The 12,500-nt window shown below is 38.0% G+C and overlaps 1 protein-coding gene across 13 annotated transcripts in view; it reads left to right on the forward strand.

Annotated features, from left to right (window-relative positions):
* Nucleotides 1-12,500, forward strand: part of myt1la (myelin transcription factor 1-like, a) — a 50,267-nt gene that overhangs the window by 25,694 nt on the left and 12,073 nt on the right. For all 13 annotated transcript variants that reach the window (XM_083562229.1, XM_083562235.1, XM_083562228.1 and 10 more), the window contains exons 6-9: nucleotides 3,587-4,050; nucleotides 5,388-6,365; nucleotides 10,041-10,175; nucleotides 11,969-12,059. In XM_083562229.1, the coding sequence (XP_083418355.1) occupies nucleotides 3,587-4,050; nucleotides 5,388-6,365; nucleotides 10,041-10,175; nucleotides 11,969-12,059 (1,668 nt within the window). The remainder of the gene's footprint in view (nucleotides 1-3,586; nucleotides 4,051-5,387; nucleotides 6,366-10,040; nucleotides 10,176-11,968; nucleotides 12,060-12,500) is intronic.

A 12,500-nucleotide genomic window follows, 5' to 3' on the forward strand; every position in this document is an offset into this window, starting at 1 on the left:
AATTGGAGTGCTGACTGCACCCCAGGACTCCTCACCTCACCTACATCAGTACCTGGCTTGACTAACGCTCTTGTGGCTGAACGAGCAAAAATGTCCACAAGCACACTTCAAAATCTAGTGAAACATCTTCCCAGATGAGTGGAGGTTATTATAACAAGAAATGTGGACTAAATGTGGAATAAGATGTTCAAAAAGCACATAGAAACCTTATGTTCAGGTGTTTACAACCTTTTTTCCATATAGTTTAGCAGTATATTGTGACCATGGTAAGAATATGTATTTGTATTATAAGGTTTTAAGTAAAGCTCCTTAAAATCCAGTGAAAGTACAGTATATGGGTCCTGTGAGTTTGCCATAGTTAAGCTGTATTTTCTCAGCAGAAAAGCAAAATAAATGTCTTGTACTGTACTATGTACAGTGTATACAGGCTAGTTTAAAAATGTGGACAGATATCTGAGGGTAATTATTCTATTGTGCCTTATGGACTTTGTGTTCTCAAACTTTATGCAGCCTGGGACCCCTTTAACTGTAAACCAAACGTCAATACACAACTTGAATGAGCACTAAACCTTTTAAACTATTAGCATAGAGCCTGTTATTACCATTTTTGGTAGTGTCTCACGGGTGCCCAGATTCGCTCCAATCTTCGCAGATCTCGATTTCAAAGTCCTGGTTTGATGCAGCTTAGGTCAGAGGGAGTGGTGTCATGAATAAGCTGCCAGCTGTGTATCAGTCAGCTCGTTCCCACAGGACCTATAGTCCCCGGATTACGGATATGGCACTGATGTGAGACAGGGACCCTGAGGCAATGATGCAAATGTGTCACAGGCTGGAAAAAAATCATTACAGTAAAAATTTTTCACGACGGCAAGGTTTTTAGATACACTTACATATACATGCTTATGTTATTCAGTTTGTATTGTGATCATTTGCTTAGGATTGTTGGTGCTCGATTAAAAAAACATTTCAGTATTTCTTTTACTTCAACATACATTAAGGGAAAAGCATTATTTAGTACAAGTAGTTAAAAATAAGCAAGTACAGTAATGAGTAAGCAAGGTAAAGTATATGCTTAGAGCAAAAGGGTCCTTTTAGGGTTGATTGGATAATTAAGTTCTACTTGAAACATCGCTCTGCATGTAACCTTTAAAGTGTTTCCTTGAAGCAACAAGTACAGTAAAAATAAATAAATAAATAAATTAGTCACATAAAACATTTACATTTAAAAAATATTGTGATTTAAATTTCCTTATTTTATTATTATTACTTTTAATAGAAGTAGAAGTAGAGCCAATAGTAAAAGTGGCAGTAGTGGTAGTAGTAGTAGTGCTGGTAGTAGTAGTGATGGTAGTAGAAGTGGCATTAATAGTGGTAATAGTAGAAGTGGCAGTCGTGGTAGTAGTAGTAGTGCTGGTAGTAGTAGTGATGGTAGTAGAAGTGGCATTAGTAGTGGTAATAGTAGAAGTGGCAGTCGTGGTAGTAGTAGTAGTGCTGGTAGTAGTAGTGATGGTAGTAGAAGTGGCATTAGTAGTGGTAATAGTAGAAGTGGCAGTCGTGGTAGTAGTAATGGTGATAGTAGAAGTGGCAGTAGTAGTGATAGTAGTGGTGATAGTAGAAGTAACAGTAGTGGTAGTAGTAATGCTGGTAGTAATAGTGGTGGTAGTAGAAGTGGCAGTCTTGGTGGTAGTAGTAGTGGTGGTAGTAGAAGTGGCAGTGGTGGTAGTAGTAGTGGTGGTAGTAGTAGTGGCAGTGGTGGTAGAAGTAGTGGTGGTAGTAGTAGTGACAGTCATGGTGGTATTAGTAGAGGTAGTAGAAGTGGCAGTCGTGGTGGTAGTAGTAGTGGTGTTAGTAGAAGTGGCAGTAGTGGTAGTAGTAGATGTGGTAGTAGAAGTGGCAGTCATGGTGGTAGTAGTAGTTGTAGTAGAAGTGGCAGTCGTGGTAGTAGTAGTAGTTGTCGTAGAAGTGGCAGTCGTGGTAGTAGTAGTGGTGGTAGTAGAAGTGGCAGTAGTGGTAGTAGTAGTGGTGGTAGTAGAAGTGGCTGTAGTGGTAGCAGTAATGGTGGTAGTAGAAGTGGCTGTAGTGGTAGCAGTAATGGTGGTAGTAGAAGTGGCAGTCATGGTGGAAGTAGTAGTGATAGTAGAAGTGGCAGTTGTGGTAGTAGTAGTGGTGGTAGTAGAAGTGGCAGTAGAGGTAGTAGTAGTGGTGGTAGCAGATGTGGCAGTAGTAGTGGTGGTGGTAGTAGTTGTGGCAGTCATGATGGTAGTAGTAGTAGTAGTAGTGGTAGTAGAAGTGGCAGTTGTGGTAGTAGTAGTGGTGGTAGTAGAAGTGGCAGTAGAGGTAGTAGTAGTGGTGGTGGCAGATGTGGCAGTAGTAGTGGTGGTGGTAGTAGTTGTGGCAGTCATGGTGGTAGTAGTAGTAGTAGTAGTAGTGGTAGTAGAAGTGGCAGTTGTGGTAGTAGTAGTGGTGGTAGTAGAAGTGGCAGTAGTGGAGGTAGTAGTGGTAGTAGAAGTGGCAATAGTAGTGGTAGTAGTAGTAGTAGTGGCAGTCGTGTTAGGAGAAGTGGTAAGTAGTATTACCTATCTGACTTCAGTGTTATCTAAAATGTTATACTTTAAAGGAACAAAAGACTAAAATTAATTTTACAAAATGTATTTTTTAAAATTTTATTTTTTTTTAATGTATTTTTTCTTTTATTATTTTTAGAATTCAATAACCTGGGTAAGACAGTAAAATGCAGTTTAGGTGACTATATTCATGAAGCTCATTACTGTACAATTATTCCAGTATATATCTGGCCCAAAGTTCAGGTACTTTATGATTGTCATGGCAACGTTCAAACACGCACAAGTTCACATGACTCCACTCTTACATACAGTATACACTGTATAATGTAGTGTATGAATGTAGAGAAACATGTACAAATCATAAATATATATATTTTCTAATAGACTGGGATTTTGTGATTGGTTATTGGTTAAATTGGCTAATAACCATAAGGCAAGATATAAATGATACACATATTAACTTTAATATTGGTGCAGTAACAACCACAAAATGGACTCTGTATTAAAAAGCACTGAATACTATGGCTCTCAATTGGAATAAATGAACCTAGCCTTTTAAATCCTCCCCATTCAGAGTCTTAGTCAATTGCTTGTTCACCACCGAGGGAGCAGAACCTTCAACCCTCTTGGCAAACCACAAACAAGTCCTCTCAGAGAGAAATGGGATAATTAATTTTATGAATTCCACTTTTGAGGCACATATAATTGTGCGTGCTGTTTTGGGGCAATTAAAGTGGAATTTCTGAACAGTTAACAATAATTAAGGGATTTGTGTAATTGAAGGCTGTTTGGATGACTTTAGTGTTCTCCATTTTGGTTTTGCAAATGCGGCCGAAAAAATTCTGAAAAGTAGCATCTTGGGGCAACAGAGTTCACGTGGCATTTGTGTTTTTATGAATGAATGCCCGCGGTTAACTTCAGGCCAGACAGTGAAAATGTGCTGCATTAAAACAAATTCTTTTTTATGATGACTCAATAGAAAACCAGCTTATTCTCCCTCGTTTTTTGCATGCCCTCTGCAGTGTTTATGGATGCCCTTTGGCTAAGAAGAGGAAAGGCCAGGAGAAACCTCCACAGGAGCCAGCTACCAAACGGCGGCCGTTTTTAACCATGACTGACGGAGAACCTGTTATATATGACAACTACAAAGCTATTGAGGATAGTGAGGAAAGGGAACAGGAAGAGTTAGATGAAGATGTGGAAGAAGAGGAGGAGGAAGGCGAAGAGGGAGACGATGAAGAAGAGGAGTGTTCTGATGACAACGATGAGGTTGGGGAAGAGGAAGATGAGGAAGACGAGGAGGAGGAAGATGAAGGAGAGGCCGAAAGGGGGGAGGGAGACGAGGTAGAGCAGATGGAGGAAGATGAGGAGGAGGTGGTGGAACAGGATGGAGATGATGAGCAAGAGGAGGAGGGAGAGCAGGAAGAGGACGATGAGGATGAGCATGAGGAAGAGGAGGAATATGAAGAGCATGCTCATCACCAAGGTGAGGCATTTTGCTAGTGTGCAAAAAAAAAAAAATACATTGTAATCTCTTTTTTTAAGCTCTAAATTCTTACAGAAAGATTTTAGCTTTTATGGTTTAAATTTCAGTGTGATTGATTTTAAATTAAACAATATCTATGAGGTTAAACTCAGTTCTAATTTGAGCATATTTGCATCTCAGAATAACATATGCAGAGTCAGGAACTTGGCTGCTTGTTTGGTTCTTGGCTGGCTGAGCTTGTTTGCATAATTAATTCATGCAGAATCAAGAAAAAAATAAAGGTCCAGAGCTGATTTCAGATGGAATAGTTACATCTGGAATGTGTTCCTACTGTCTCTCAGTATGTCAGTCAAAGACGTGTCAATGCCAGTTAAGCAGAAACGTTCAGTCACACTGTCACCCTGCGAGATTCAACATGTTATTAATTGACATTGTTTTCAATGAATCCAAATCCACCAGCTAAATTCATTCAATTCTTTTCTGTTATTATAATTAATTTTCCTGAATGAGAAAGTTTTCGTTTCAAGCCACATAATTGACTGAAGTACAATTGAATTGTTCTACAATCTGCACTGGTTGAAAAGTACTCAGCTTTCTGAATACAGTGTGGCTGAGAGCATGGAACATCCCTTTGCTCCCTCTTGAACTCATGAAGCCGCTGATTGCTTAGTATGCATCTCGGACTCATGCTCAGAATTCCTCAATTGTTTTTGACAGTGTCTTCCCAAGCAGTCGAGAAGCGGGAAGCTCTCTGAGTTATTAACTCTGAACCCTTTCACATGCACACTGTCATTTTACAGGTGTCAGATACAGTCAGCTCCCCCTCACTTGTTGTAGTGGGCTCCTCCTGAGGTTATTTCTGGCTCTAGAAGCAGAACATTGCATCCTCCACTTATCCCTGCAGTCCCATCCTCCTGTGTCCCAAATACAAGCAATACGAAAATCCCAGAAGGAGACATTTGAGATTTCCGGCACGACTTGCCTCAGTTTCTTTAGCAATGGATGTGGTTTTTTTTTTCTTTTCTATATATCAATCCCTTTTTAGAAAATGATATATTTTTTTTTTACCATTGATTAAACATAAAAGTGCAGTCAGTTTTATTATTGCAGTTCTGTTGCACTCTTTTGGATTTTGCAGATGTTTAAGACCAGCCATTTCCTTTGTGTATGCGACACCCTCCGCCATTGCAGTAGAAACAGTCTCTATATTTTATTGTAAAATGCGAGAGTTCTCTTCTGCTTTTACATGAATGTCCCTCCGAATCGACTGAATTTATGTGAGATATGCACAAAGCATGCTCTGATATGCTGGTAAATTGTTTATCCTCTTACATTAGAGAATACTTATTCCAGTTGTGGACAATCAAAGCCCAGCCAGATGTTTGAAAAAGACAACAACAATAACAACCCAAACAATGAAGAATATGAGAACTATGATGAGCTTGTAGCCAAGTCCCTGCTGAACCTGGGCAAAATAGCAGAGGATGCTGCATACCAGGCCATGACAGAGTCTGAGATGAACAGCAGCTCATCCAACAGTGCCGGTGAGGACGAAGATGAGGATGAGGAGGATAGTCCCAATCACGGAGGACGGAAGGGCGAGTTAAGTGTGGACTTAGACAGCGACGTGGTTCGGGAGACGGTGGACTCGCTGAAGCTGCTGGCACAGGGTCATGGTGCTGTGCTGCCAGATGATGGCTACCCTGAGTCTGCTCCTAGCCAGGAACACCATAACGGTCACCCTGAAGAAAACGAAGAGGGCGTGTGCCTAAGCAGTCTGGAATGTCTGAGGAACCAGTGCTTTGACCTAGCAAGAAAGCTAAGCGAAACACAGCCACTCGAGCAGACAATGTTGCAGCACCAGGCTGAGCAGCAGCACCTACAGATCCAGATGCATCACTCTCACTATGAGAGTTGCCAGCACATCCCGATGGAGCCCCCAAGACCAATGGAGAGGAGCTACTCAGACATGGTAAACCTGATGAAGCTTGAAGAGCAGCTAAGCCCAGCATCTAGGGGATATCCCTCGAGCTGCGCCCAAGAAGGGGATGAAGACACAACATCTGTGGCATCGGATCATTCAGACGATGCCTTCGACATCACTAAGGGCAACCTGTCACTGCTGGAGAAGGCCATTGCTTTGGAGTCAGAGCGTGCCAAAGTTATGCGTGACAGGATGGCGTCGGAGCAGGCAGTAGCTCGAAGGGATCATCAGCAGCTACATGGGGAGCACAGTCCCAGGCAGAGTAGCGGAGCTGAGGAGCGTAAAGCCAGACTACACCATGATGGGGCAAGAAGAGCATATTACCCTAAAGGTAATGATAATGCCAATTCCAAAATAAAATACACAGCTCAGTTCCATGTCTATTGTCTATCACTGTTATATAGGGTACAAAATATTACTCTTGTGACCAATGCATTGGTCTAGCCTTTTCAAGATTAATAATAATAATAATAATAATAATAATAATAATAATAATAAAGCAATATAGGAAAACTTGCAGACTAGGGTCACTGCTTTATCTACATATAAAACATTTCCAGATTTGTGGTGAGTTTACACCCAAAATGTACATGAAAATGTGAGATCATGCTGAAGTTCAGTTTAAATAATGCACTTTATAAATATAAGTGCACTTCAGCGTGGGCACTTTGAAAGTTTCCACGCAAATATAATTTTGACCAACAATTTTCACTTTTAAGATTTTTGACACTGTACCCATAGTGGCACTTTTAGTGACAAGAGGTCAAAGTGTTCTTTTTTAATTGGATACTGGTTAGACTCTAACAAGCAATCAGCTGACTTTAAATGAAGGCATTTTAGGAAATACAAAATTCCATGATCTGAGCCTAAATAGGCTATAGAGCGGCATTATTTTTATACCTCAGAGGTGTTTCAGTAGCCGTCTTTGCATTAAGTCTAAGCTACATTACCCCAGTGGCGTATGTACTGGCTGCAGGACTCCTTTAATGAGACAGACACATTATTCTGGTCGATCTCCGACGCTCAGATTGCAGTGGCAGTGACAGCAGTAGCAGCAGCAGCTTACGTTGTTAAAATAGGCCTGCACAGTAACATCAGAGGCTTGCCATGTCAGGCATGAGTAATGGCAATCTGCACGGCCCGTTAGGACAGCAATTCTGTCCATGGCCTATTTCTCCAAAACTACTTTGATTCACACCCACCTCCTCTGGGAGAGACACAGCTATGCTATGTGCTCTTATTATTAACCGTAAGAATCTGCCAAACTGTATCAGCATAACGTTTTGCTAAGGGTCGTTATGGGGTTCTCATCCTCTGCTCACCTCTGGATCCTGCCCGGTATAATATATGTCATGACTTTAAATCCATTGCCCAGTCTACGAAGCTTGCAGCAATGTCTAAACACTATGCATTTCAGTCATGCTGCAGCTCCTCTAAGGAAATAATCAACTAGGTAAATTTATTACACATGCATGAATAGAGCAGCTAATGAAGCATTATGACACTAGAATTATACACTAAGTCATTTTTCATCTTTAATTTGAAAGAGAAAGCCTTCATAAGTGAGGACCTACAAGCAACAAATTATTACTGCTTTTGTAGATTGATGTCATCAAAAGAATTTCATTTCAATAATATTTTCACTACTATTAGGGGTTTTGCTAGCAATTAATATTCATAAGCTAGAAATACAAAAGCTACTGAATCAGGATTGGTTATAAATCTTCATTAAGCGTCTGTAAATATAAATTTGAAAGGCACTTTCACCAGTCTAATCACCAGTTTGCTGGTTAAAAACTAATGATTTCCTGATGAATATAAATACAAATGCTTTATTTCTAAATATTATATAAATAAGGACAAATTATAATAATTCTTTTTTTTTTTTTTAGAATAAAGCCATATACCTAATTGCATATCATTTTGTATACATAAATAAACTTTATGCAACTAACTTCATATTACTTGCTCACAAATTGAGTGTTACCAGTTTTGGATGCACAAACAACATTAATAAAATTCAAATACTAAACAAATACTAAAAGATGAATACTTGTTTTAGTGTATTTGGTGTTTGAAAAAGCAGTATAAATATGAAATCCAACACTTAGAATAAAAAATGTTTTAATCAGTGCATGGATTACAGTAGCTGATAAGAGTTACCTGTCCTGTACACTTTTGTGCAAAAAGTAAAACTGTGAGCTACATTATTTATTGTATATGTGGAAGAAACACATCTTTCTGTCTGAAGTTTTTGCATATGTAACTCTGAAACAGTCCCATGGTAACACATTAATATAAAGTAGTGATTTATTTTTATTTTTATAAAAGACATGTAAAAATTTTTTATCTTATTCATTAACACGCAGGAACAAATTTAGTCAAACATCCCCTATAAGAAAAATTCTCAATGAAACGTATCATTTCGAACTGTAAACACAAATATCATTGGATGCCAGCGCATGAGAGAAATCAGTTGATGTTAAAAAATAAAAAAACCTTCAAATTTATTTCCAGTTACACCTTTTTAAGCTTATATTAAAAATTTTGTCCTGTATCTATCAGATTTACTGCATACTGCATACCATACATTGGTAGAGTATAACTAGGTAATGAGAAAGCTTTACAGATAATAATTGTAATAGAAATGTAATTAAATAATTAATGTTGATGAAGAGAAAACTTAAAAATGTTTTTAGATGATTAATTGAAACAACGATCAGCAGATTAGTTGATCATCAAAACAGTTGTTAGTATCAAAGCGAGAAAGCACTCATGAGAGTAATCATAATTAATCATGAAAAAGCAATTAACAAAACTTTTTAATAATAAAATAAAAAGATCAGAGTGCCTGTGATGCTAAGCACAAAAGAACAGAACATTTTATTTCTTTCTTTCTTTCTTAATATTTTTATTTCTTTATTTTTTGCATTTCAACGCCGCCTTAAATTATTATTATTTTTTTTTTAACTCACTTGTTACATTCAGAAAAAGTCTAAGCTCCATTTTTTTTATTTAAAAATATTATTAATCACCAAGGATACCAGTCTATCGGAAAACCTCTGACTCTCATATGAGCACTATTTCATCTATTCATCTTGTGACAAATCTTCTTGATCAATATTAATTCATTTTGAATTAGTATAAATAAGAATAACTAAGTATAATTATTTCATCCTGAACAGTTACAAGTTCAAATACTGTTTTTTCCGTCTGTCCAACTGTAACAGGTGTGCTTTTAGCTATAATTGATAACAGTTTAACGATAGATATGATTAATGATATTTGTGTGGTGGTCTGGAAATCTCACTCACATGCTAAATGTACCATTTAACATGCAAATCTTTAACTATATATAATTGTAAAAACTACAGGTTTGAAGGTGTCATCCTTGCCCTAAAATTTTACATGCTGGGAAAAAAACATTTTATTCCACTTCAACTGAAAGACATCTGACCTACTTCTTCATTTCTAACCTAAAATACATAATTACTGGTAAATTGTAACAAATTTCATCCGCTCATTATTTTAGTCAGATCTTTTCAGTGAATGTAGTCTTATGGGTATTAGTTAGGGCATTTAAACATTATTAAAACTTTACTAACGTTTTCTGTGTTATGATGAGGATCAGATAATTAAGGAGTATCACAGGCATTATGAGATTCATTTTGCAATGGCATGTACTGTAGGCAGTCCAAGAGGACTTGATTAAAGCCTGATATTTATTGTAAAAGGTTGTAACTAGCAACTTCATGGACAGAAAGTTCATAATATACAGTAGCTGAAATAACATCAATATAGATTTTGGTAAATTGAAAATGATTTGTTTGTTTATTTATCTATCAATTTCTAAAGATGTCAAAAAACATTATTTTCTGAAAAATTCAGGCATTCCAAGTGGTTACCGTATACCACCATGCATACAGTACATACAGCATTAGCTGCTTTGATTGTAGAATTCAGAATCTATGAACAGTGTGTGGAAATTTTCTCTTTTTTTCTGCAGATCCGTCAAGAGGTGAGAAAAAAGAAAGCAAGTGCCCCACTCCAGGGTGTGATGGCACAGGCCACGTCACAGGCCTGTACCCACACCATAGAAGTCTGTCTGGCTGCCCTCACAAAGACCGCGTTCCACCGGAAAGTAAGAACAATAAGGACACGTTATGGCTCACTCATGGACCTTTTTCACACTTTTTTTTTTCGGTGCAGAAGCATATGCAGTAGTGCTTCCAAACTTCTTGTGAGATAGTGAACGATGGCAGCAAATAGAGCGGCACTCACTGCAGCATCCTTCAATGCAAAAATAATTCCAGATAATTCAACATCAGTAGTTGAGCTTTCACTCATTCCCCACTGTTGTGCTTGTGAGAGACAAATGGCTTTGTGCAATTTACTGAGATGAGCATGAGCAACAAATAAGACAGGAGCGTTTTAAAAATGCTTAGGAATTGAAAACAAAAAACACCGGCCCTAAAAACAATGCACAGATCAAACATATCATACATTAAACATATGCTGTCCAGCACAAAGTCACAAAGCCAGCAGTATATGAGAAACAAAGTCAGGAAAGCCAGAAGTGTTTGTAGGAGGAACTATAAATAACTTAAGTGTGTAGGATGTGTGTATATGTGTATATATATGATGAGTTAGTGAGTGTCAAATCTGTAGATAATTATTTAAGGCTTAATCTGGACTATACAGTTTACTGTTGCTCCAGCATTTCAGTACCTACACAATGTTCAAAGTGGAGGCTGAAACACTATTATTAACCATTACCATATATTATGACACATTTGTGGTGAAAAAGGTCCTTTAATGTAATAGTCCTGGATGTACTTGCACATCCAGTTGGTTTGGGGGTACACTTTTATTTGATGTGCTTGTTACCTGAAATGGCAATTGTATGTGTGGCTGTTCAGTTCCTGTCCTTGCCTGTTCACAAATAGGTGTGTGATTGCCAGAAGCCAGCTTGTTTGTTTGCTAAACGTCGAGGTGGATCCGTGTGCATGTCTTGGTGTGGCTGATGATTATTAGGAAGGGGAATGAAGGGACTTGCAGGACACATCACAAGGCAATCTAAATACTAGATGTAGATTATGCACGTTAAAAGTAACGGTTGTAATGAGTGCATGGTAATAGCTTTAATTTCACAAATCTGCTCTTAATTAGATAAATTATCAATAAAGTTTTTCAAGACTGTACATAAAGCTGATCTTGTAGGGCAGTAACAGTGATTATATAATCTTTTAAGTTTGAAAATTATGGAATCGTTTTTATCTCCATGTGATCCAAGTGTGATTTTTAGGAACTCTAATGCAGGTAAATTACTCCAAAAAAATTGAGAAGTAGCCTGAATGAAAACCTGCTAAGTAAGCAAAATGCATTAGTGCATACAGTGAAAATAATTTAAAGATGTTCTATGCTGCAGTAACTGCTTTGAACTGAGTTTCGCAAATGCCGAATATACAAGAGAACAATGCTTTATTTCCCATTCCAAATATCAAATCCTTATCCTGACCCAGAGAACAATCACAAAAAAATTGGTAAACGTAAAGTCATAAACTTGATCTCAAAACTTTTCCACACATCTGTGATTTTTTTTTTTCTCTTTAAAAAAAAATTGGTAGACTTCTACTTAAAACGTAAAATCCATGTTTTATGTTAAGTCTGGAAAATCGCTTTTTTATTAGCATGTTTGAATTTTAGCATAACGTAAGCTTGCATGCTGTTAACACGTCTCTGCATTTGACTGCATGCTCTCCTTTGTGCATGGCCTGATTTCTTTATCTCTCATGAACATTACTCCACCTGTTTTCAAAACAGCTAACTCAAACTCATTTAGTCCAATTTAAGGCATAGCTCTTTGTTTCACCTTGAGTGCTCCTAACCTTCACTGTCTCTGGCCTTCTCCTGTCTTCTCCTGTCTTTCCAAAGTTCTTGCAATGCATGAGAATGTTCTAAAGTGCCCGACGCCTGGCTGCTCAGGACGCGGCCACGTTAATAGCAACAGGAACTCGCACCGCAGGTGAGTCAGTGCACCTGGAGAGCTAAAGGGGCTGAAAGCGCTGTCGGTTAAGTGCTATTGCAGGCTCAGGCTGTTTGAAACGGTTTGTCTGGACACTAGGAAAGGCTGCTGTTTGAGCAGGGGGTGTGAATGAATGAACAAATTTGTGCATCTGTGTCATGTCATCTGAGACTTGCTGAGAGAGGTGACATGGCAAGTATAAATCCTTTAATGCTGAGGCATCAGTTAGTAACAAATATTGTACCAACTACTATGAATCATTCAGTAACAGCAATAAAGACTATGCTTTTTTTTAATACTGTTTGTGGTAAAACAAAGTCCACAAAATCTAGTAAGGGTTTTTTTTTTTTTAAATAATTAATGATTTGTAGAGCATCTTTACCAATGGACATTGTCCCAAAGCAGCTTTACAGAGATAAATAGGTTATGATCTATGAATGT

Source organism: Silurus aristotelis (assembly GCF_946808225.1).
Source record: "Silurus aristotelis genome assembly, chromosome: 15".
In the NCBI taxonomy this organism is placed as follows: Eukaryota; Metazoa; Chordata; class Actinopteri; order Siluriformes; family Siluridae; genus Silurus; species Silurus aristotelis.